Source organism: Embiotoca jacksoni, unplaced genomic scaffold, assembly GCF_022577435.1.
Source record: "Embiotoca jacksoni isolate LCO1_2020_lvr unplaced genomic scaffold, fEmbJac1.0.p SCAF_13, whole genome shotgun sequence".
Lineage (NCBI taxonomy): Eukaryota > Metazoa > Chordata > Actinopteri > Embiotocidae > Embiotoca > Embiotoca jacksoni.
In genome coordinates this window covers 12,461,200-12,488,003 of record NW_027185263.1, presented here as the reverse complement: position 1 = coordinate 12,488,003, position 26,804 = coordinate 12,461,200, and the positions used below count along the sequence as shown (strand labels likewise).

General features: G+C 41.0%; 1 protein-coding gene across 1 annotated transcript; it reads right to left on the bottom strand.

The window, feature by feature from the left end:
- Window positions 1-10,381: 10,381 nt before the first annotated feature.
- On the bottom strand, window positions 10,382-26,645 carry adamts15a (ADAM metallopeptidase with thrombospondin type 1 motif, 15a). The gene is made up of 10 exons (XM_069146604.1): window positions 26,532-26,645; window positions 25,813-25,895; window positions 24,256-25,556; window positions 19,152-19,284; window positions 18,854-19,021; window positions 14,559-14,842; window positions 14,281-14,458; window positions 14,013-14,185; window positions 12,940-13,115; window positions 10,382-12,799 (listed from the first exon to the last, which is right to left on the bottom strand). Exons 3-10 carry the CDS (start codon window positions 25,183-25,185, stop codon window positions 12,007-12,009), a joined length of 2,835 nt encoding a protein of 944 aa, XP_069002705.1. The 5' UTR covers window positions 25,186-25,556; window positions 25,813-25,895; window positions 26,532-26,645; the 3' UTR covers window positions 10,382-12,006.
- Window positions 26,646-26,804: the final 159 nt, after the last annotated feature.

The window sequence follows — 26,804 nt, the reverse complement described above, 5'->3', positions numbered from 1 at the left end:
TTAGTTCACGTTGTCATTATGGAGTATTGTGTGTAGAATTTTGAGGGGAAAAAATGAATTTAATCCATTTTGGAATAAGGCTCTAATATAACAAAATGTGGAAAAAGTGAAGCGCTGTGAATACTTTCCGGATGCACTGTACATCATCCTGCAGATTTATTCTTACCCTTTCATTAAAACCACAAAAGCCCTTCAGGTCTTTCACTTCTAATTTAGAGCGTGCAACAGTTGTAAAACATGGAGGCTGCAGTCCCATTCTGTTGTTTGGCGATACATTTGGCAGTCAGCCTCTATTCATGACAGCCCTTTGAGCAATTGGCTCACAATGTATAATGTTTGGGCCCATGTTCAGTTGGCGTAATTCAGCACAGCTTCATCAACACGTGGGAGTGACTGACACATGAGCATAGCTCAGTGTTGTTGGGGCCATAATAGAATAATGGGAACATTATTGTCTTGTGACCATCTTAAGAAAATTTAGGTTTATGATTTATTTTTCTCTCCACTCTGCTCTCGACACTCTGAGTTTGTGACTCAGTAAGGTAAACCATCTTCTGCTCATGGGATTCCGGTCAATTTGAATTTCCATAGATTACAAAGTTGACTGATATCTCTGTCGTATGTATTTGCAGCCCATCTGACAATTGTAACTGTGCAATGCTTCGTTTCCTTTTTTTCTTTTGCAGTTTTATTCTTTTCTATGCTCGTTTAATTGTTTTGTCTTTTGTGTGCTTTAATATTTGCACTTTGCTTGACTTGCAATTTCTTTCAAGCAGCAGCAGTTTTCAAAAACGTTGACTTGTAAGCTTCAGTGAATTCTTCACTGCATCAGAAAAGATTATCAAGATCACAGTTAATTATTATTGGATGAACACTCAACCTCTTAAAAAAGAGTTTATCTAAATTGGCACCACAGTGTCATGCCAAAGCATATAATGTATCCATCAGCCCACTGGAGGAGACCATGTCAGTGTCAAATTTGGCCTCACCTGGGTTTGAAACTTCCACGCATGTATGACCAGGGTCAAAGGAGAAGGCCGTTTGATGAGGTACCAAGAGTGATAGTCCGCATGGAAAGGCAGGTTCGGGGTGGTTGGATGGATCAAACTAAGGACTTTTATCCAGAAGATGAGAGTTCAAGTCTGTGAGAAAGTAACATGGATTTCTATAATGAAATCTGTTTGTGCACATGGCTTGTGGTGGCTAAACCGAAGGCACCTTACTTTTCATGTCAAAGTGAGGCAAAGACATGTCACTGATATGGTATTCTCTAGGGGAATGATGGTTATATTACAGTCTTTGTTGTTATGTAGGACATGGAACCATAAAGCATATTTGTAATTATTTTATTATTATTTTTTATATTATTTCTGAACGTTGTCAGAACAGATGAATGATCTATGGTGTTAAGTGAAGTCTTTAAAGAGGTATTTTAAAGTCTTACATCACAATGAATTCTGCTGCTACTTTTGATTAAAAGCCACAGTTCTATATCCGCTTTTCATACAAAGAAGCAGTGTGGCACGATATGACAACTTAATATTCAGTGTAGGTCTTTGATTTATTTGTATTCAACTCTGGAGTCCCTGTGCCTCTGTAAAAGCATGAAATAAAATTACATAAAGCCATGATTACCTTCAGAAACCACAAGCTCTCACTAAATTGCCAATGGCTGTTGGACCATTTTTAAATGAGTCATGCAGTAAGTAAAATAATAGGAGACTACCATTTTCATGTTTCATTCATCAACGATTAATGATGCCTTCAAGGAGTGAGTCCGTGTGTTTTAGTGGTTTTCCTGAAACAGTTCAATTAATTAGAATGGAAACATTTGCTTTACAACGTAAACTCTTAACTGAGGAATTCTGACGTAATGACCACTGCCTTACAGTTTACTGTCTGTTCAATACCCATAATGCTTTATTAGCCTCAGAAAGTACTACCGCTAGCAACTATTTAAGGTTCTCTTCTTTTTGCTGAATATATGGCTGTAAGGCTGTCCGTTGGTGTTTCAGTGTGTCAGTATACTATGTAATCCAGAGTAAAATATCACAGCTGTAGTTGAATGGATTGGTACAAAAGTTTGTGCAGTCAGGTCAGACTTCCAGTTTGTCCAGTGCTTTAGTTTGTAACTTAATATCTGCAAAGCCAGTTCCTGACAGCCTCAGGTGTACTTTGTGTTCACTGGTAGTTAGCAAATGTTAGCATGCAAACAGCTGGAGTTTGACCCGTATATTTGACAAATATCAGCATTGTTATAGTGAGCATGTTTGCATGGTGTCATTAACATTTATCTCAATCAGTGCCGTGCCAAAGCGCAGCCTGACAGAGCTGCTAACATTCTGTAGAATAGTCCTGTTTCCATAAAAAAGAATTGAACCTTTCAGTTTCAGGAACGAAAGCTCCTCCTGTTTTAATCACTTAACCACAAGCCCTTAAGGTCTTCCAGGATATTTGGCCCTTCGCATTTCGAGGAAATTCAGCCTAATAATTTAAACTCAAATTACACAGGGTTTTAATACATTGTATGCTGTCAGAGTTTCATTCAAAAAGACTGAGGTCTTTTGCATCTTTAAAACTTTATGTCTACAATTTTGCACTGATAACAAAGACATGATATATAATGAATAAGTGCACGTGCGATTTAGAAATATAAAAAGGTTTGTCTGATCTTGATACTTTCGGATGGGAAGACTATCCATCACCCATCCAGCTCAAAAAACTGTCTTCTTGTAAAAACCCATCTCTGCTTTCCTCTCTGTCCTCCTGTGGATGAGCATTTATGTTTGTAGTTTGCCCTTGAGCCCTCTGGCACTCACCTGTGATGCAGTTGTCAATCCCCTTTAGTTCAGTAGGAAAAGAGACATCATTAATTATTGTAATCTCACTAATTACTCATGTTGATCACTTAGTTTCACAGCTGCAGAATAATCATCTGTGGGTGGTCTGATAAATCTGACTCCCAGGACTAAATACTCCATGAGACACACCAACAAAGAGGTGCACCTAAAAGTAACTAATTATTCTGGTGTCTGGTTTACACTCTTGCATTCCTTAATACTCTGGCACCCCTTAAACTGGTGGACTAAATATAGAGGGTTTGTTATTAATTTCCTCTCTGATGAGGCTGAAGATTGATAAAATGATAAAACAATAGAACTGAAGAAATGAGATTAGAAACATTGTAAGGCTTGCTATACCCTTTGGCAAAACATGACACAGACCTGCAGTGACATTTGCCATTTATCCCCTGCCACGATTAATGACTTCACTCGTGCTGCTTTTCTGATATGAATTCCAGTTCACCCCATGCTGTGACGCCGACAGGAAGGATAAGCTCTGCTGCTTTTTTTTTTTTATTATTCTGCTGGAGATCTTCTTAGTAGTTCTCTTTGCTTCTTTTTTCCTGTTGTTTTGGCAGACTTCTGGATAGTTTTCATGATGAAACATCCACTCACACGTGCATATCGTCTTGACGTGAACTTCAGTTTTGTGTCTATCACAAACAGCTCAAATCAAACATCTGAAGTGCACAAAACGTGTATCACTTTCGAACAAGCAGGAATCCCCGTCAACCTACTATCTCACTAACCACAACATGACTTTGCATCTGCACCCACTTACATGAGTATTATCCTCTCTCCAGCATATGACTGTAATGTGTATCTTCTGAACAGATCCAATGCATTTTCCAGGCATTTTTTGGGGGGTGTTTTGCACACATGATTAGTGGGCTCGTAGGCTGGATTGCTTGATTGTTCATAAATGATTATTCATAATTAGAGCTCTCAGGGATTAGACTTAAGGTTTGAGCAAGTCATTTTTATAATGCCACATTGTCTGTTTCACAATGCAGTCTAAGTTTTGATTTGAACAGATGTCCAGTAGAATAAAATGGCCTTACTCCTATTAAAAACTGAGTTTTATAAGTTTATAGCATCACCATATGACTTCATCTTCTCGCTTCTCCCTTCAAGAGGCTCAACCAATGACAAATTAACTCAGTCTTTGGGGGCTGACAGGACCAGACTGATGGGGCCACAAAAGACAAAACCACAGTCAGCCGGACTTTAATTCTGTTCTGAGCCCAGGTTAAAGGCCTAACTTGATGTTTTGAAATTCAGCAGATTATTTGTCTCCGCCAGGAACTTGCCACATTATAAGAAAAACGTCCCGTTTGTTTTACCTAAAATGGATTGCTAGCATAATTAGCATTCCCTGTCGAAACCAGAAGGCACAACCAGCCAGAAAGTTACAGCCGAGTTGCAGAAAGGAGGACAGAGTTTGCTCCCTATTACTGCAAATTAAACCTCTACCTGATATGCATATGCAATACTGTTTTTCTGCCCCTGATGATTAACAGATTGCATTTATTTGCAAAAAGGGATGTCTTTTTCTGGCCAGCTACCTCTGGACAAGTCCTGGCCACATTATAGGCAAGCCAAACTTTGGGTTAAACAAAGGATCCAAATACGCCAGACCACCCAAAGCATTAAAATTATGAGCAGCCAAGCAGCCAGTTTGTGTCCTGCTCCCTCAGAGTTGTGTATAGATTCTTGATTGATGCCATATTTTTTCATTCTCCTGGGTTTGTCTTTGTGATCCAAATTATAGTGTGAAGAATAAATGTCAGAACTCTAAAACAAGCCCCCCACTTCTGGGTTTTTTAGCATACCCCCTCTCATAAAGACACACATGGCTATACTTAATCTCTCTCTTCATTGTGGGACCTTAAAAAATTCTTGATTAGAGTAAATGGAATATGAAACCCCAGATTTAGGCCTTTTGATGAGCAATTCGAACGCAACATTAAATTATTTCTCATCCAGCTGTTTTGAAGCAGTTCAAATGGCTGCATAACACGACTTCTTGTAGTTGTATTTGCAACGTGCATTTCTAAAGCATTAATAACATCAAAATAATATAGTCTGCTTTGAGTTTCTTTCTTCTCTTTGTGTTCTCTTCACGCTTATCTGATGCCGACTCCCTTCAGATTTTTCAGAATAAAAGCTCTTGTATGCATGGACTGTATTGTTCACCCTGATTCACAGCAATCATTTAAATTGTGAAACAGATGAAGGAAGTTTGGAGTTTGCATTAAGAGGAAATAGCAGCACCAGCAAACTAATCTGACAAATGGGAAGGGATCATAAAAATAAAGGGCTTTTCCTGAATATATGCGAAAATAAGAAAATAGAAAAAGGCTATCTCCAATATTTATCTGAAAACGAAGGCCTGTTTCTTTCTTTACTTCAGCTAGATACTTTAAAATATCTGCGTTGTGTAACCTGCCATCAAAGTCTTGCTTTCAGTAACTGACACTAAGTGCTGAGTTCAGAAAGTGGTCATTACTCCTCTTAAATGCTCTGAGACTTAGTAAATATTAAGCTCTGGCCAAGGAATGTCCTCAATGACCCAATCACACAGAGACACGGCACAATAACAAGCTCACACTGAAGCCAGGGGTTTATCTCTTTTCAGATCTCTAAAATACTCCCTGTAGCACACTGGTTTCTGCCCTTTATTATATTTTTTCTTTAAGAAGCTATTACAAATCAGACACTCAAATTTGGTTAAAAAATGTTCACCTTTGACTAACTAAATCCAGACAATGATAAGGAAAAACTAAAACAGATTTTGGAATTTATGTTACCCTCTCTTTTCCATTTATCTTTGAACATTTCCCCTTAAACAAGGTCAAAGGTGAGGGTACAGCAACAGGTGACCAAACCATCTTTGTTAGGATGAGTTGCAGTGCTGCAATCACTGTTACCAGAATCAACTCTGAAAAGCTTTCCTGCAGTGTTTCCACATCACGAGTGTTTTGCAGAACATAATTCAAACTGTAAATCAACTGCTTATTCGAGAGGTTGATGAGCAGACTAAAACTACTTTCTTGTCACAGTCATTACTTGGCTCCGCTTATCCGGAATTAGGTCGCAGAGGCAGCAGTCTAAGCAAAATAGCCGGGGTGAGCACCTTCTCCACCTCCTCCAGGCGTTCCCAGGCCAGGAGGATATGTAATATCTCCAACGTAGTCTGGGTCTACTCCATGGTGTCCTCCCAGTTTGTTGCTCCCATGATGCCCTTTTAGGGAGATGTCCAGTTGGTATCCTGACTAGATACCAAAACCACTTCAGCGGACCCCTTTCAAAATGAAGGACCAGTGATTAGCCATTAGGTGCCTCCTAATGTCTAAGCTTCTCACCATGTCTCTGAGTGGGAATGCACAGACCCCACAGGGGAAACTCCTTTTGGCCCCTTGCATTTGCAAATTTGTTCTTTCAGTCCCTACCCAAATCTAGTGACCAGAGATAAAGATAGGAACACACATTGCCTGGTAAATTTAGGTCTTCACTTTCCGTCTCAGCTCCTTGTTCACCATGACAGCCTGGTACAGCATTTGCTTTGCTGCTCTAATCTGCCTTTCAATCTCCTGCCCCGGTTTACCTTAATTTATGAACGAGACCCTGGACATACTTTAACTCCTTCACTCGGGGCCCCAACTGTCCACCTGTAGGGCATAAGCTGCCTTTTTCCAGTAAAGCACCATGGCCTCAGATTTTAAATTGCTTAGCTGCTTTGCTGCAAAACACTCCCGTGCTTGCTGAAGGTTACCACCTGATGAGGCCAGCAGGACCGCATCATCTGCAAATAGCAGGGATGCAATCCTGTGGTCGTATAACTGGACACAATCCAGCCCTCAACTCCGCCCTGAAGTCTTGTCTGTAAAGGCACAGCCCTGGCAGAGGCCAACATGACAAGGAACCATGCTTCACCTACTGCTGAGTATGTGGACACAGCTCTCACTTTGGGTACACAAAGACACCCCATATTCATGCAGCACCCTGCATGAAATAATAAAAGGAACATAATCCTTCTCCAGGTCTACGAAACATGGGTAGACTGGATAGGCAAATTCCCATGACCCCTTCAGCACCTTTGTGAATGTAAAGAGCTGCTCCTCTGTTCCATGACCAAGATGGAAACTTAGGTTTGACAAATGGAAAGACTCTCCTCAACTCTTCCCTCAAACCCCCAGACACTGTCTCCTCCTCAGAGGACACATCACATGGGTTGAGTCACATTGAAGTGTATTTCCAAACATGCTGAGCATTGACGTTTTTAGTTGATGTTTAGTTCAACAGGGAAGCATAGGATTGAATGATGTGTTTAGACAACCGCCTTCACAATGTTTTGTGGCTAATGAAGCATCGCCCGCATAATGTGTCACAAAAGTGGCATGCTAAACTGAGGCACATATTGCTGAATCATCAGAAAAGTTTTCCATGAGCAGAGATCAGCTGTGGCTCTGTCATCACTATTGTTTGCAGACTGATTCTGCTCCTGCTGATAGTCAGCAGACCTCCTCAGAGATGCACATTAATGAGGCTCATTGGGCCTCTCCATGTACCCATTCAGAATCACATGGACTATGTACAAAGCACTTCTTTGAGATGTCTTTAAACGTGTCTGTGGTGAGCAGTCCATCTGAATCAGCAAAAGCGGATCAGACAGAAGACGCCACATAAAATTTGTCAGTTGGCTCCTCACTATAATTACTTACAGAAACTCTGCTCTTCAGTTTATAATGGTTTCACTAATTTTGGGTTAACCCTTCCTTGCAACTAGGCATCTACAAAAAGGGAGAAAAAGAATGAATAGTCATGGGTTATTGCAATGATGCGCTGCTGGTTAACACATCTGGTGAAGTTTGTGGCTCAATGTCAAGCCGTTGCAGCAGAGGAGAGTGAAGCAGGATTAAACATTTGCAGAAATAAAATACAGTACATGCAAGCGACCTCTCTGTCTACTTCAGTGGTAAAAGTCAACAATAATGACAAAGTGTAGCATCACTTCAATATAGAATCAATTTGGGCAAAAAGAGATTAAGCAGCTTAGCTAAACCATTTTGTTTTGAGGTTCAAATGAAATGCAGCGGACATAATTACAGAAAGGATGGCAAAGGTGGATTAGTAAGTCAATCAAGAAATCTACAATTTGTTCAAGAGCAGTTTACTTTTCACAACTTTTCATTTCAGAAAAGTTTGTTGAACCTTTTCATTCCAACATTATTGGCAGTGGTCTTAAGTCACATTCACTTGCTAAGTACTGTGTTATTATTACTTATAGGGATGAGGACCAAAACTACACGAGAAAACTTTTTCAAAGAACCAATGGGTTGTAACTTGTGACTTTAAATTATGTGACAATATCTCTTAGCCGGCTGGTGTTTCCAGACCCAAATTTGCTTCATGTGTATACAGGTCTGGCTACACTCCATTGATAATTTTTTCCAGTCTTTGCATCCTAATGGGCGTAGACCCTGGGTTCATTTTGAAACTATTGGAGCAGCTTTTAACCATTGACCACCGTATGATGTATGTTATACACCAAAACTCACCAAACCATAAACAATAGAGACCTTCTGTCAATGTCAATGTTGGTACGTGATCATTGCAGACTTGAAAAAAAAAAAAAAAGGGAGGCATTGCTCTTACAACACTTCAATTCCTCTATATTTGCTAGCATTGTTTGGATTGTTTCTTCTAGCTTTACTACTGTTGCCATTGTTGGAACTACATTTAGAAAACAAACACTTGTTTTTAATGTCATCGCACTTACCCCTCATTCGGGGCTCAAACAGGGTTTCCAGACTGTAATGCCAACAAAGACTGAAGCTGTGAGCAATAGTCAAGCAGAGCCTAGCTAAATATCTGTCCATTATCCCTCTATCTTAATCCTTCAGACATCATGGTGCAAAGTTTCTATTCTATTATATAAACTGCACACTGTTTGAAAGACTGATATCATTAATCCTTGGTCTTAAACTCAGATATAGCACAGGCATCCCAAATTATAAGATATATTTTTCCAAATCAAACATTTTATTTGAGAGAAGCTTTTATAACCAAACATTCTTCTGATAAGGAGTCTGGTTCAATTAAAGCCATCAAACCTGCAACTAGATAGGACTGTAAACCCAGGCAAGAGGCAACTAGGGGAACAAATAAATATTTCCATTGGCTCTCCTCCAGCTTTTCCTCTATCTGCTCTTATGTAGGTCAGACTTCTCAGCTTTTTTTTTTTGGACCTATTGCTTCTTTCCCAATAACTCTAAAAAATGTCTGAAAAAAGACCGCCCACAGACTCAGACCTTTCTCTCGAAGTCAGACGGTCAGACATGCGTAAGTTGTCATGTCAGAAATCGCACAATTCATAATTTCCACCTCAACACACAGCTGCATTCTTGGACAGGTCACAGACACAGACAGGGAGAGCGAGTCCACATCACTGCACAACCAGTGGAAAATATTTGTAGTTGCATGTCTGAAATGTTGACCGTGAAACAAATGCATGGCAAAGTAGAGTTTATAGGCCACAGTGAAAGGCTATAAGGCATGCTGGCCACCCATCACCTTTACGCTTTACTGTAGCTGCAGATGTAAGCGCTGGTAATTAATGAAGTTATCTCAATGAGAGGAAGCAGAGAACTTGAGCAAATGTACTGGTGTATTCTTTTTACAGTCCACACATTATCTGCTTCCTCTCTTCCTTCTATTCAATTTTAATGCTGACCTATACATTTGCTCAGCATGGATTCTGTAATCTTACTTCCTCTGGCAGATGTATACATTCTTAGGAAGAAAAAAAAGTATACAGAAATTAAACCAAGGAAAAGGCTTGTTAGTGTTATTAGCATACCTTGTTTAAAGCAAAGTATAATGATTGCTCAAAACTTCGTGTAGCTTGCTTAATTTGTAAGGATTTTAAATACAAATATTAAATGAATTTGCATTTTTGAGTTCTTTCCTAAAACAACAATGCACTGACCTCATTCTGGATGACAAAAGAAGTTCAGCTGAGGTTAAAATGAAGCTTCAGGAATCTGAGTTAAATCAAGTTACAGTGTTATTAGTAGGAAAATCCCTTTTGGTGCTTGCACGGCAAGATTCCTTGCTGTGCCCCAGCAGAGGCAGAGAAACAGGAATTAGTACTAAAAAGATAGTAACTTTACAAAATATCCACTTATTCTTCTATTTCAGACTAATGAAGCACCATTAACTTCAGCTTAACTTTAGAATGTAGTTTTGCATGGAGCAATATTAAGTTTTGTCACCCAACACTTACACTGAAATTGCTGAAAGGATATAATTGCAGCTAGTAATGTTCATATGAGCTTGTTTGTATCTGTAAAACTTAACTTTTAAAATCTCAGTGGGTCTATAATCAATATCTTTATAATAAAAGTAATGTATATGTTACTGCAGGTTTAATAAATGTGAAAAACAGTGAAAAGGAGATGTCTCTCAGCAGCAGGTTATGTATAATTACAGAACAGAAAATAATGCAAAGAATCTGTCACAACTGTTAAGTAATGGCTTTATTTTGGAATAAATATTCTGAAGTCAAAGACAATTACAAATGCCTGTGTAAAAAAAAAAAGATTAAAAAATTATTATTTACATAATTTTTTTGCACTGAGCTGAATAAATGTATACATAGTATACAGTACAGCCCATGTAGGTCATTGGGTTTCTTTTGCTGTACAAAGTGCAAAAGCTGATCAAAAAATTTGAATTTAAAACTAGAATGATAATTCAACCAACAGCATTCATCCAGTAGTTGGATGTTGTACTGGTCAAAGTGGCCTATTAAAAATAAAACGGGAACATAATGGATTACAGGATTTCATCGAACTGCTTCACTCAGGCTGTGGGGCCATGGACAAGGAGATCCAGGAAAACACATTCCCTCTGGGCTCTATCGTTTCATTGATAATAAATTATTGTCAGTAACTGCGCCAGACAGGCATGACTTAACGGGCTTCATGTCTGGCTGAACACTATGCACTGTGAAGACAATCTTTGAGTTCAAATGAAGGAGGCAATCAAACTTGCTGAACACAGGAGGCAAGAATTGAACCCAGTCTGAGAATGTGCATGTATGTTTGTGACATCAGAGTGAACCCATATGTCAGATGAGCCGTGTAATGCTGGTTACAGACGAATGAAATTACTGAGCCACATGATTGTCAGGGATCAAACCACTGGTCATTGTTTCTTTTTGTCCGATTTTTCATAAAAGCCACCAGTGTGACTTCAGAATCTAGTTTCATCTGAAAATGAATCTCTAAAGCGTTGGTAAATTCCTTGTTTTGAAGTCGAAATGCTGGCTGAGTCAGTATTGTTTGTTTATTTGGAGTAAAACATGTTAGAAATGCCATTGGGGTTGTTTCTGTGGAAGGCTATCCAATGTTTTATCAATCCTGATTCACTGCAGATGCTAAACAACTGAATTTAAAAAATATAAGTATTGGGGCAAGATCATCAATGTAGCAGTGACATCGCTACAACCATGCAAATTATATGATCCAGTTCATTTCAGGATCGATACCAAGAACAAAACGTATAAAAGATGTCAAATAAAGCACTGACTATCTTTCTCTGTGTGAAGTATTGTGCAGCAAATGGACATTACGTTTCAGTCCATTAGGTTGATACTGATACATGTCAAGGCTGCTACATTAGCAATTTGAAAAATAATTTGTAATTTTTTGGACTATCAGCAGGCTTCACTAATTTATTTGCAAGACCCAACTAAAACTTTGAAGCCTGCACAGTACAAATAGTATGCTACAAAATAGGTTCCAGACTTGTAAGGTAAACTAGATTGATTGCTTGCAAATGGATATTCTGTATCTACTGACAGTACAAGGGATTCGACAAAATCAGATTTGACCTTCTTGTATGTTATTTTGCATCACAGTTACACCTGGATAATGTCTTTTGAAGTCAAAATGATGGCAGTAAAAAACTATCTTCCAGCATTCAGCCTCTGGCTTTGACTCTTTCCATTTTTCTTGTTCTTCCAAGCAAATGTCCGTCATTTTCGAGCAGTCCAATGATGCAGATGGAAAGATCTGCATATGACAGACATATTGGAATCAATTCAGTCCATTTAAAACAAAAAAAAAAAACATTTATAGTTTATAGGCTGAAGTCACTAACAAGGCCTGAGGTTACAGAAGTCCAGCTCCTGTGGTTTACGCAAGCCAGTGCACTGATCCCTGGTGAGAAGATGCCCAGTTTGGTTTTTGCAGTGCAGTGGTCGTCTCTTGAAGCCCTTCCCACAGGTTCTGGAGCAGGGCGACCACTGCCCAATGTGCCACTCAGGACATGGGTCTCCACAAACCTTGGTGGCTGAGGGTCTTTGTGAAGAGTCACAGTCCAACCCGGGCTTTCCGTCCGGTCTCAGACATTGCACCATCCTCCTCTGGATCCCACGGCCGCAGGACACCGAGCACTCGTCCCACCCTGTGGATATCCATTTCCCATGAGCGGAATCCTCCTTGCTGTAAGACTTCTTCAGGGTGGCTACTTCTTTCTCCTTCACACTATCCTCAGCCAGGACACTGTTGTGGGAGTTTACACGCCCCATCTTCTTCAGAGTCTTGTCCTCTTTGGCCTGACGGGCAAGGTAGAAGGAATAGCGAATGCGAGGAGGCGTTAACTTGCCTGCGCACAGCACCTCCACAGTCAGGGCTTCTCCCAAGGGCTTCACGGCCTGCAGGGTCTCTGCGAGGCCAGCTGTGCCACTGTAGCGCACAAGGCTGCTCTTTACAGCAATGTCCCTCTCGCCAGCTGACACTACATAGTTCCCATTGAGCAGGTAATGACCCTCACTGTTCTTTACTGCCAAATAGTTGTCATCACTCATCTTTCCCTTGTAGCCTCGCTGACGAATGTCTATGTTGGCTGCACCTAACGGCAACATGACAACGAAGTTGTAGCCGTGCCTGCAAGCCAAAACATTTTACAGTAAACAAGAGGTCATAATGTTGGAGTGAAGATGATAAAGTTATCATGTTGACGTAAGGAGGGGGAAAAAAAGAATGACTTCAGCAATATTCTCTAAAGGTGATGTGGTTTTACTCACACAGGCTTTGTGAAGAGTCCTGACACCTTCTTGCAACCCTTGTTGTCACCTCCGCAAATTCCACACTTATCAAACTTCTTGGTGGAGCCAATTTTGCCATCACAGCCCGCCTTAATGCACTTTCCTTGGACACACACTCCTGTGGAGTCTGGCGAGCATGGAGTCCCATCAACAACCTGGGGTATACAAGTACACCTCAAAGTTAGCTTCCCCCATCAAAAACTTAAGGTCACAGGAGGCAAACAGAATAGATCATCCAACACACACTCAATGCAACACATTTACAAAAATTAAAACTCAGATATGTTCTAATGTTTTGGTCCATGTGAGTTTACTTGCATTATTAAGTCCAGGACATTCAAATACTTTTAATTGCAGGCAAAACTGACTTTGAAATTGTCCCTCATAATTACACTATTTACAGACATAAAAACCAAACAAGTAACCATGGATCACTTGAAAATACTGTATGCTCTGTGGAGATCAGCTTCATTGTTTGTCTGCAAATGTGACCAATGCGTTCATCTACTGTGGTTGTGGATACCCTGACACAGGCATTCTTTCATCCTTTAGTTGAAGACCCTTGCAAGCAGACACCATATGAACCAAACGCCAGTTCAAATTGTAAACCAAATTTTTACCTGGAACATGTTGTAAACTAATTTTTGCCTCAGTCATGACTCTGTGGTTAAAATATCCAGCTGCAGCTGCCCTGTTATTCAGAGCTACGTGTCCCCTGAGTGCTCTTATCTACTCCTCCTCAGACACTATGATGGAGTTGAAGTGTGAACTCTGTCTCCCTGCTGCTCAAGCTCACTCCACACCCTGCTATCTGAAAGTGATAAACTGCTCTCTTCCTCTCCTTCATTCCTTCCTTCACTCTTTGCACTTAGAGCAGAGGCAGCTGGCTGATATATATATATGTGTTTATTGTAGAAGGACTCGTTGTTATCTTGGCCTTTCAAAGCAACTTAACTCAAATTCTTACCCTAATATATACAGACTTTTTTCTAGTCACCCGTCAGATTAGTTTTAAACGTGTTCAGGCAAAGAAGTGTACCCTTGCTGTTTACCTTGGGTGCCAGTACGTAGAAATAGCCCGTGCCATTAGCCCTGCAGATTAGTTTACATCTGTCCTCGGGGGACACTCCAGAGTACTTGGGTACCCACACCACAGAGTGGGCGATGCGGTTAGTGTTGAAACTGCGGCCACTGGTCTCACACTGCTCCTCACGATAAGTCATACCTACACAGAGAGTAGGGCAGGTACAAAAGGTGAGAGGTGAAAATGCTTGAGGGGAAAAAAATGTCATTGGACAAAGTGTTTTGAGTGACTCGTACCTGTGTCAGGGCAGCGGTTCAAGTTGCAGGAGCGATATTTGACCCGAACCCCTTGGCAGTATTTACCACCATTTGACGGAACTGGGTTGTTACACTCCCTTTTAGATAGCTGGACACCGCCTCCACATGTGCGTGAGCAGGAACCAAACAGACCCCACTTACCCCAGCGGCCGTCCACCTGGAAATACAAAAGAATGTATATATGTACACCTTCATGAATCACATCCTAGTCAACGTATGTGTTGATTTCAAGAACCGAGTCCATGTGGGATTTTTACCTTCAGATTTTGGATTTGTCTGTCAGTGCAGACCCCTCGGTCGCAGATCTGTCCGTCCCCACACTGGGTGCCGTCTGCCCAGGGGAAGTGCCGAGTCATACACACCAAATGGCCGCTGGACTTTCCTGTGCACCACAGGCGACTGCATGGTGGTTGCATGAAGGGACAAGGCTTGGAGGCTTCTCCAAAGGCGAGCTCACACTGACGCTCGAGTTTGTAGGATGCTCCTGGCAGCCCGTCAGGAAGGACAAGCGGTTTCTGAGGCTGGTCGAGCAAACATTCCCCTAGAAGGGGGAGACTCGGTAAGCAACACACAGAAGTAACACCAACTGTCTTTTACAAAGTCTTATCAAAAGGTTACGGGACTGTTTCTGTTGTACACAAACAGGTGGACGCAATAACTTTCAACAGTAAGTATTGCAAGATACGTTGCTTGATCAACATCAGCACCTGTGTTTTTGTCACCACTGCTATGTGCACATTTTTGATATCATCATGGACTGGAGCTGAGAGCGCACATAAATTTTTTTGTCAAATTCAGAATATTGGCAACGGAGACCCTTGAAATGCTTCGCTAAGCTTACGGCAATGAAGCAATGAGTTGCATTGTCATTTTAAGACGGGCAAAACATTTCTGTCCGGGACAGAAGAAGGTGCGTCAGGTCAGGAGTGCAACGAGATACAGTAAGTTCCTTTGACATTTGCCAGGATTGTGTGTTGTGAATTTTTACCCCGGGGTCACACTGTCAACATCGAGTTTTACTGCGATGTTCTAAAGCATCTAAGGGAAAACGATACAAACCTAAACTATGGAGCAATGGCACTTTGGTTCTCCACCATGATAATGTGCTGACTTATAGAGTGTTGAAGATGCGCACATTTTTTTTCCTAAAACAACACAACCGTCAGTATTGGCTCTCCGTGACTTCTTCCTATTCCCCAAACATTTTACATAAAATTAAATGTGCATTCTTTGCTCTAGTTTCAGGTCCATGGTGAAATCACAAATGCTTATGTACCAGTGGTCACAAAAACATGTGTAACACAGGTGCAGATGTTTATCAAGGAACGTAACTTGGAACACTTACTTCCGAAGGACATTGCTTCCCCCTGCATCATGCAAATCATTGTTCTACACTCTGTTCGTGCATGACAGGAACCGTCACGGAACTTTTTGATCTCACCTTTTATGACTTCTTTTTACCAGCTGTAGGCACTGATACACATTGATTAAAGATGTAACTTCTAAAAGTTCACCAAAGAATACAAACACATGGAAAAAAAAATCACAAAAACAATGCAATCTATACTTATGCATCAATATTTATACTATCCTTTTCATTAAATATGTTGTGGGTGGGTGGGTGGGATGTGGGTTGGGCACAGCGCGCAGCCATTGCCCTTGTGATTTGGGCTCTTTGAAGGGAAAGCACAGCTTGATGCAGTGCATGCAGCGTACGCCGCATGCCACACACAGGCACACACACACAAACATGCATGAGCGCCCCACACACAGCCATTCCCACCCCTATCCCATCCTCAAACTCTGCCCAAAATCCCACAACCTTGTCCTCCCTTGTTCCATCCCACCCTTGTTGCATGGCTCCCGGGGATAAAGTTATTCGAGATTAATTTATAGATTTAAGCTTGAAATGTCATGGAGCTAGCAAGCAGTGCAAAGGTCAAAGGTGTGGTCTCCATTTAGAATAAAGGGAACACAGAAACCTTTCCAAGAACAGGCTAATAATAGGACGAGTTTGACAAGTATGTGCTTCATGGAAACATGAAAGATCAACATCAGTGGATGAAAAGGTTCCAGGAGAAAGTTTTTTTTTTTTTTATCCCTCACACAACGTCTCACCCTTATAGGGAATTTTCACAACCAAAAGGAGTAATGTGAGGAGGGAAAACTGGGCTCCCTGAAGTTGAACTCTTTGTTATGCTGTTCATGTTGCGGTGGATTCACAACAGATAATAAGGCAGTGAGTGAATGAGCTGCGACTGGTGACAAATTAGTTTCCTCCCATTTCAACGCAAATTTGGCAGAAGAAAAACACTGATTACCTGATAGTACAATGCTGAATAAACTGTACCTCACCTCTTCCTTCCTAATCTCTCTACAAAGAGCAAATTATGGAAAACAATAGTTGGCAGTACGTATGTTTGCGCGCAGACAAATGGAACAGGTTACAAATAATTCTGGATGCAGCACTGCATGAAAATTGCCTTAAACATGTATCAACATGTTTGTTTTTTTTTCTCCCCACTTGAAGTTTAGATTTATGACATGGCCAGGAGGAACCTTTTTACAAGTAGAAATCACTCCCTGTCAAGTCAAAAATGTTCTCGTTCTGGATCAGTTGTTCTTTTGTTCTCAGATCATCTTTGATATGTACACAGAGAGAAGCAAAGAAAAAGTTTGTCTATTTGGAGTAAACCTGCATGGGAAACACTGGGCAGATACACCTCGTGGTTCAAACCACTGTGGTGACTCTCCCCAGAACAAGCCCTGTAATTTGGGACAGATGTGGGGGCAGTTTTTAAAATAAAAGTTTAGCGTTGCTCCGAAGCCAAGTCCTGTGGTCTGTCTCACTTGGCAAACAATCTGTGTCCAAAAGAATGAATTTCTTTTTTGGCCTTTGCTAGTTTTTCTATTAGCATGGTACTCTAAGGGCCTGATTTACTAAGATCTCAAATAAAGGGTACTAAATTACGTGTTTTTTCCAAAAGTTTGCACATTAACTTTGCACCCGTTTTGCAAGTGATTTACTAAGAGTAATTACGTCTTTAATGTCCTGTGCAAATCGCTGTATTTAAATGAGGTTTGTGTGTGTTAAAGTGATTCCAGCCATGAAAAATACAGAACGACTGCAAAAGGAAAAGGAAATCTGATTCCATTGAAATTAATAAATGTAATTATAACAAGAACAAAACACTATATAGGAGATTATCAGTGAGGAAGTCAATGCAATGGAAAAAAAAAAAAGATTAATTGATGAAATTATGAGTAGATGGCAAGATATTAAGCGAAAACATATGGCTTATAATAAAACGTCGGCAAATAAAACAGGAGGAACGATGGATGAGATCCTCTAACAAACACCGATCAGCAGGTCCAGCTCTTTCTGTGATGAGCAGGTGAATTAGTTTCATTCAGTGTCTCACGAGTGCTCGTGAACCTTATGAAGCTACCTATGAATTCTGCGGGACACATTCAGGACCCGTGACAGCACACCTGAATAACAGGACTGGGTGGGATATCCAAGCAGCGATACGCTGGAACGACCCAGAGGCAGGAAAATGCTAAGTCTGAAGAAGTATTTTTAATTGCTGGTATTTTGTGGCTCCTCCTTGTTGTTGGCTGTCAATCATCATTCAATTCATTCAATAACTCAGAAATGTCATCGCTGGACAGACGAAATGTCTGAATAATTTCTGCCTCTGTCATCTCAAAAGTTTTTCCACCGTTCTCTACGTATTCTTTAGTTTCTCTGCGTCTCCTTCTCACCACAATAAGAGCAGCCGTCTCTCCTGATGTGTGCATCAGATTAATAGGTTCCTTTCGGTCATACTAAAATGCACACCAATCACTTCTCCTATTTCTACTTTCAGATTTAGTAAATATCATTGCGGGTGCTAAATTAATGTATTTGCATTTCCCTCTCAGTATTTTGCACCTTCAGGTAGAAATGCCCAATATCGCATATGCATTCAGGCCAACACGCAAAATGGACAATGTGTGTTAAATAGCACATTTGAAAGATGCAATCCTCACTGCACGTCCTTAGTAGATCTGCTGGGACCTTTTTTTGCGGGTGGTGTAAAATTTGCATGTGATTTTACACACGCAAACCTTGAGTAAATCAGGCCCTAAGAATATTGACAGATGCCAAATTTGAAGCATACTGTAAATGGAGTACAAATTCACCCATTCTCTCACTGCGTTATCCAAAATTATTGCATAGTTAGTGGAAATCAGAAGATTGTAACTCAGAAAAATGTCATAAGAAACGTAAAACATTAGAAAAAGAGCTTTCTCTTCTACAACCAAAGCATGGCAGTCACATGCACTGATAAACACAATCATAAACATATGTTCAGGTTCTAACTGCAGTATGTGACTGACACATTGAGGATAAACACCTAGCTACATGTTTGTTAAGCACTACTGCCTTCAGATCCCTTATATATGCCTGTTCAGTGTGTCTGTATTCATTTTGTCTTCAGACCTCTTCAGAGACACCATGAGGCTGTTTGCAGTCAAACACTGGGGTGATAGGGTCGTGGAAACTCACCATGCCCACTATCCAGAAATTCAGTGATGATGGCAGCGCTGCAGGGAGACCAGGGGCTGGTGCGGTTGATCTGAATGAGCGTGGGAGACATCATGTGGTTGTCTTGTAGTTTACCAAACACGTCCTCGCAGGCCCTCACGTTGTCATGTGGCATGTTGAACACATGGCCTGTCGAGAGGGAGAAAGATGTCAGAGGATACATAGATTCATTTATCTGTGACAATGCATATGCGAACACGATGGAAATCATTACGGTACTAATGTGCATTGAATGAAGGATGGTCTTGACTGGTCATACCAAGCTCATGAGCAGTGGTGAAGGCTGAAGGCAGGCCGTCGTCTTCGATCACAGAGCAGCTCCTCTTGGGGTCGCACATGGTGCCGACATCTGCCATGCCAAGAGTGTCACAGGTGGAGGCTCCACAAAGGTCCTGGACAAAAACATTTACATGTCTCAGATCAAAAGTAAAAGCAGGTGAACATGGCATTTAAACCTGCAGTGACAGATTATTCGTTCACTTGACGGCACATATCACGTTTTATGTTGAGTTGGAAAACTTGTTAGCAACCAGTTGCCTATTTGCACAGCCAGCAGTTATGGAGCATCGTTATCACGTATTACCTGTTGAATGAGAGTCTAATATTCGCTGTCTATTAGATCTGTCATTGGTTGACATACGGTGTTTGTCTCTTGGGTTGCTAAATACGCCACTATATTTCCTCGTTATTCGCTAAACGTGTGTGTTTGCTGTGCAGTGCTGAGGAACAAAGTGTGCAGGGTGTTTTTAAAGCCTTTTCACTGAAAAGCTGCCTGCTGCAGCCAAAAGTGATGCTATGAGAGCAATGGGAGTGAGCCAAAAAATTGTGGGCTGGTCAGCTAAACAGCATGGTGAGCTGAAACACATTATAAACCTCCATAAAGCACTGAGCTGCAGATACATTCGATGATTCTCTTTAGGTTCACTACGAACGATTCCTTTCACATTGTTTGGCATTTGGTAAAAACAATTTTTTTTTTAAATAGCTGCATTAAAGGTTATTTTCAAGTTTATTACAATTTAGTCACCATTTTGATAGATTTGAGCATCATTTCTATCCATTATTATAATGTTATACTCGTCTAGAGATTCCCTGTGTTCTGTGGATAAGGTAACATTGACGTTTAATGAGGCTGAAATCTTGGTATTTCAGGTCAAACTACTTTATTTGGAGGTAAAAAAAAAAAACACCACAGAAAAACTGAAGACAGTCCCTGACTGCACAGAGAAACTGTGTGCCCTCAGTTATAGTGTGTGCAACAGACGGTTTGGATTATAATTTTATCATTGGTCTCTGTTTTTCTCTTGCAGACTGGAGTTTGTTTGAAACCTGTCTGCTACTTTTCCTGATTCTTGCCCTGTCTGGCTTTTTGTAGTGATGTCACCTTGTTCCCTAACCTCAGCAATTAATTTGTCTGACTATAATGGTATTTTACCAGCAAAAAAAACACCCAATTTACCAAAGTAAGATTATTAAAACATCCTTCATGTTGTCCTGGTGTCATTGCAGTAAGATTTGTTTTCTAGAGATTTTAAGCAAAGTTCTCCACCACCCAGTCTTTAAATCTTTTTAGAGGGCACTAGTGTTTAGAGCACACCTTCTTCTATGAGGTAATGTAACTGTCCCCAACCATAACATTTCCATGCCAGAGCAGAGTTTCCAGATGACCTATTTCTCTACCACAGGGTTTTAAAACCCAATCTTAGCGAGCATCCATTTGGATCTGAACCTCCTAATCACAGGACAACTCCGGCAGCAGCCGCCCATCTGCCCGGTCCCTAAACACCACTGTGTCTATATAGCCAGAAACACAGAAAACCAGCGGCGGTTAGCTATTACAGATAGAGCACAGCGCTGGTTTAATGTCACACAGCCCCTCCAATCCTCCGCTGCACTGAATGTAACCATAAAACATAGGGGCCAAGTGAAGACCTCGAGTGCTATGACAAATCATTCCTAGAATAAACCACAAAACCACAGTTGTTGGCCAGTGCAAATGTAGTCCAGATGTGCTCATGTGCGCAGACGACATCTGAACTTTTGGGCCATTTAAGTAAAAAAAAAAGAAGAACAGCAAGACGAACAGGGGAGAAGAAACAGCCGTGACTATGTGTTCTTTGCCATGACCTACTTCGCACATCTGTCGGCTACCTTTGCATTTTTTGGTGTTTCTGCCATTCAAAAACACCTCAGCAAAGAAATATGTCCATTTTATTTTGTGTACCGATTTCCATTATTCACCTTTTGTGCTTTGGAGGCACCATTTAAAAGTACTGCCTTGAGTTTTTGGTCTGATTTCAGCAGTATCACAGACAGGGTTGATGACATCCGGACATACTTGGGTGAAGTCCTTTCTTCCTCAGCCCATTATTTATCATATAAGTAAAGACAAACAAGATATGAGCTGAAGTACAACCACCTCCTCTCTCCCAGGGGAATCACGCATTTCAACAGATTTACAGTCAGATTTAATCTTTTGGCAGCGTCTCATACAATAAACATTCTGTGTAACTTAATGAACCGAGTAAACTTGCAACATTCTTTACACAACTAATCATGCTGACTGTAGAGTTTAAAGACGACCACAGCTGCCTCTGGACAACACCGAGTTGGTCTTCATAAAACCTAGAAAATTACTCTGGGCTGGTAAACAGCAGACAATGGATGGGCACTTAAGGCCCATTGTAAGCAGTGGTAAACCAGAACAAATACGCTGACTGTGTCACCATGTCATGTATTCACAGGGTTGTCTAAATCTTTTACCTTTCCTGATTAGCTGAGTGGAAAGCGCTATTACCAGAAGACGTGTGCAGAAGCCTTGAGTATCTTGAGTCTGGGAGGCTTGGGAATGCATGCTAAAAACCTAAATGACAAAAGGTTTGACACAAAATATTTGTCAGTCAGTCTTAGATAAACAAGACCTGACCCTATCACACCTGAGTGCGGAATACACCCCTCAGTCCACTACAGGATACTGTGTCAGTGTCACGTTTTGCAGCCCATAGGTGTAGAAAAAGCTTCCTCACAGACTTAAACCCTGATCTCCTCGGTGAAAGTCCCGAGGACACTATGCTCCACCTATCGATAACGAAAACTTGACTGCACCACTGGCCTGTCAATCAAACAGACACGCCTCCAAATTTACCGCTTTTTGAGTCCTAATATCTAATTAATGATGGGATTATTTTCAGATAGACTACCAGAAAACCTACAAGAAGAAGGGACTTTAGGAAATAACACATAAATGACTCGTGGAAAAATTGTATTGACTATGTAAGTTGCATGGGAGTTTGGAGCCAGAGCCCTTTTTGGAGCCAATCTCTAGTGGCCCTCGGAGGTATTTCACTTTATGAAACTTCTACATTGGCCTCACATTTCAGACATGAAAGCTAAGTCCACTTTTACATACAGTCTAGGGCCTAGGCGAGGTAAAACGGGACACTGACAAGGTATCCTCTAATGGACTGATGGGTGGTTTGATGACTTACTGGGCTGCAATTTTACATGCAATTTCATGATATTTACCACTGTCATATAGTACTGAGCCATTGAAATGCTGAAAGCTTGGATGTTTAATGTTAGTAAGCCAAAAAATATTTTCTGTGGTGCTTTCTAAGGGAGAGATCATTCTGATTGATTCAATATTATGGAATTGACAGTAAGAGGTAAAGTGGCCCCGAATGCTGTAGGTTCCTGTTGTTGTTTCTAAACAGAGGTTTGGTTTGATGGATGGTGCTATATGAGATGTTAATGCACTACTTAAAGTTGATCACTTTTTTGTTGTTGTTGTATACTTTGAATGCTGTGTACAGCGTGACAGTATTTACCTATTCATGGCCATTCTGTTTTTCTTGCACAATTTATGCAAATAATTCCATCTGCAAGAATCTGTTTTTCCACACATACGGGTTAGGGCCAAGACATTTTCTTTGTTTGACTCTTTCTGGTAAATGTGGCTTTTTCTGCAAAACAATTCTTGTTACAGTTTGTCAAACCTCAGATTTAAGTACATTAGGTCACTCATTTCGTGGAATTTGTTAACTAAAGCAGTGACGGAATCCCTTGACGCCTGTCTTTCCGCTTTATATAGCAGATGAAATCCACATGACTCACAGTGGGCAGGTCCAATATAGTTGAATGGGGTCGACTAACCTGGCTGCAGAGTCTATTACCTCAACTTTGCACGTGGAGCAGAAACCTGGTAGCACTCTAGATTTTGCATTTGAAATACTTTTTATGGAAAATACTGACAGTCTTTGTGGTGTTTTAAACTGGAAAAGCACAACCCTGACAGCAAAAAGAATGAATGACAGAGGAAGTGTATGACCGACTGTAACTGTGCAGCACTGACCCCCTGGAGCGGCTTGTTTCAGACTTGAAGCGAGCAGGCGGAGCAAAAACAAGAACTGACATACATAGAAGACCCCACCACCACCGCCACCACCACGCCCCTCAGTCCCTCCATCCTCCTCCCTTCGGGGGCCTGTTTAATGAGGAGCAGGCAAGGTGGTGGGTTGGGCTGGAAAACCCACAACTGGAGGAGGATGGCTGAGAAAAAAGACACTTCCGACTATAGTTCATCCCTGAGGGCACTGGCTCTCGTTAAAATTGATGCAGTTTCAAGTATAACATAATTCTTTTTTGTGGCCTGATACCATAATGTACAAAGTCATGTTGGTGATATTAGTAACTCACCTTGTGTCACTTTTGGCTCTTTAATTCCAATGAGGAGGCTTTAAGACAATACCCTTTGACTGGAGACTGAACATTGCTTAAACAGTATCTTTTTCAGCAACTAAATATGCATCTGCTGGCTTAAGTTATCAACTTAATTTTATCATTCTGAACAATGACTTCATTTCTGACCATGTGTCATCTGCTAAATATTTGGGAGTGCATTGAGAAGCATGGAGGTGGATTCCAAGTCTGTAAAACTACTCTCTGAGGATCCACAAAGAACAATCAAAACTAGAGCTCTGTTCAGCTCAAGTAATTTCCTTTGTGACCCACCCTCAGTGTCAAAGCTGCATGCTGTTGGTGGACTGAGTGAGTGCTTCATGAGTTCAGCAGAGGTGGAGAGTGTGTTTCCAGAGCAAGCCAATTAACTGACAGCAGGAGTTTCTGAGGGGAAGCCTCTCATGTAAAGTATACAGTATACCTGCTATTTTCCAAAGTCATGCAAACATACACATAGTTTCTATGGATGTTGTATTTTCCTCCTCCTCCTCCTAATTATTTTTAATAAGGTGACACAAAAAAACATATTTGCGCATTTCTGTGCGTAATTGCGCTTACCAGCTCATTCTCTCCTTTGCTGTTACCCCAAATCCCTGTGACGTGAGCTCTAATAAAGTTGTTTTTACCTGTCTAGTGAAAAGAATAGCTGTGTCCCAGTAATCTGGATGCTTGTCGCTGTTTTTGTTCATCTTCTTTTGCCAAGTGCAAAAGTTCCGCAGCGTCATGGCTGCGTTCCCGGACACCTTGGGCCCTTTGTCCTCCTCGGATATGATCAGGATCTTTACAACTACAATGCTGATAGAGTTAAGAATGCTTGGGTGTCTGTACAGCCTCGCTGCCACTGACATCAGTGTCAAGATGTAGTGCTTTAGGTCATCTCCATGGAACTGCGCCATGGACTCGTCCGCCACCACGAGCGTCTCCACGTATCTGGGGACCGAGGCGAATCTTTTGGCTCTCCCCATCCTCTTCAGCATCGTTTCGGTCACATTATCGTAGTCTGCCAGTTGCTTGTATTTCTCCAAGGACTGTGCAACCTGGAGGCTTATGTCGCTGTCCACTGCGCACCTAGAGGTTGAGTTGAGCTTCAGGTTATTGCTGGTTCTGCGCCGGATGACGTGCACACTCTCTGCGCTTCTGGTGTCATTCTCTGCCGGGCTGATGAAATATTCCCAGCCTTGGTAGCCAAACGCACCGTGTAAACCCTTACAGAGACTTAAAGCAGCATATGAATATCGGTCAGCGTTCACATATCCGGAGTAAAAACACCGGCTCAGGTCAGTGGTCACATCGGTGTTCGGAAGCCACACTGCGTCTTGGTTAGAAATGGAAGGGGCAATGAAATTAGAGTCTTGGTGTAAATCGATGACTAATTCCAGCTGGAAAGCTCGAATTTTTAGGACACATTTTCCATTTAGGAAATCCACGTCGTTGTCAAAATCCCTCTTGTCATCGTTATCCAATCTAACCGGGAAGCAAAGTTCACTTTCCATGCAACGAACAAGCTTTAAGAGTGAGACCACAAAGTAGAGGAGAAAAGTTGTTCTGATCAACATGACGATGTTTGCATTCAACAAAGAATGCAATGACCAACAGAGACAATGAAACGAAATTGAATCCGCAAGCTCAGTGGAAGCGATGAGAGCCACAGATCAGGATGAAGAGCATAATCCAAAACGCACGATTTCTAAAACAATGCAGGTCGTACGAGTCCACTCAGAGAAAACTCCTTCTGGTCATGACCCACTCCCATCTTCCACCTGCGTATGCTGAGTCGACTGCTGCCTTCTGTGGACTTCATGCATGTTCGTCATGCGTAAAAATATGGAAACACAATCTTCTTTTACGGGGGAAGTCTTTGGAGGCGCTCATTGGATGCGCGTTTCAGCCACCACTTGAAACTCACTGCTCTGCTCTGAGACCCTGCCTGACAGCACAGAACCTTTATCAAATCAATACTGAATAGACACTTTTGGCCACATGGAGAAGATAAAAATTATTAACAGGATGATTTTTAATCTCACACAAAGCATTTAATAGCAGAAATATATCCTCCCTGCTTAAAAGATAAAAAGGAACGATGCAGCAACTTAGATGAAACATCAGTGTGCAGCAGGAGTATAACAGAAATGTTAAAGTACATAAATATCACACAAGTCACTATAATATTGCATCTGAAGTACCTGAGAACAGTAGACGGCCACAGGGATATTCCTAATCAGCTCTCATGTCAGCTCAGTTTCGCTGTGTGAATCACACACGACATCTGGTGGACAACAAAATAACTGGGAGAGTGTAGCCTGTAATTACAGGCAGATAAATGCTGCAGTGTAAAGTGCGCAGCAGTGGAGGTGACTTACGTATATTTGCTGAAGTACTGTCGTTTGGTACAATTTAGAAGTACTTTTTTTTTTTTTTTTTTTTTAATCATTTTTATAGTTAGCACTACCGAGGGATCTATGGTGTTCCCCGTTGATTAAAATTATTTTTACACATAGGTAGCCTATATTGATTTGGTATTGACTAAACTTCCTAACTCCATATAAATTAGACTACAACGAAACATGTTGAGCAGCATAAAACAGCCTACTTAATTCCACCTCTTTAGACGGCCTATTGTTATAACTCTCATAACTTTCATTTTCATCAAATGCATAATAATAATAATAATAATAATAATAATAATAATAATAATAATAATATGACTGTCTGGCATAATACGTTTTTTTAAAATGCAACTTTCACTTTTTAAAAAAAAAAAAAAAGCATGACAACAGTATATTTGCACCTAAAACATTCCTTAGATACAGACTATATTATAGGCTTCCTCCAGCACTGGTGCACAGGTTGACTGAGAGGGACCCAGAAAGGTAAAACGGAATGAAATCAATTTATAGCCTACCTTGTGTAGTAGGTGGTTCAAGCAGCCTGTAGCTGGCTATGAGCACATAAAACAGTGGTGCAATACTAGCCACGTTCTTTTTTTTTTTTCATTATTATTTTCTATTTAATTGTAATACTTTTGTGCGTTTTTAAATTATTTTATCGTCCAGAGATAGGTGCGCAGCAGACTCAATGGCGCTGGTGCGCAGGGACTCTTCAGATGACGTCACTCTCCTCCAGCCGCCCGTCTGCTTGTTTTCCTTTCTGCAGCTCGTTGTCAGGAACGCAACAG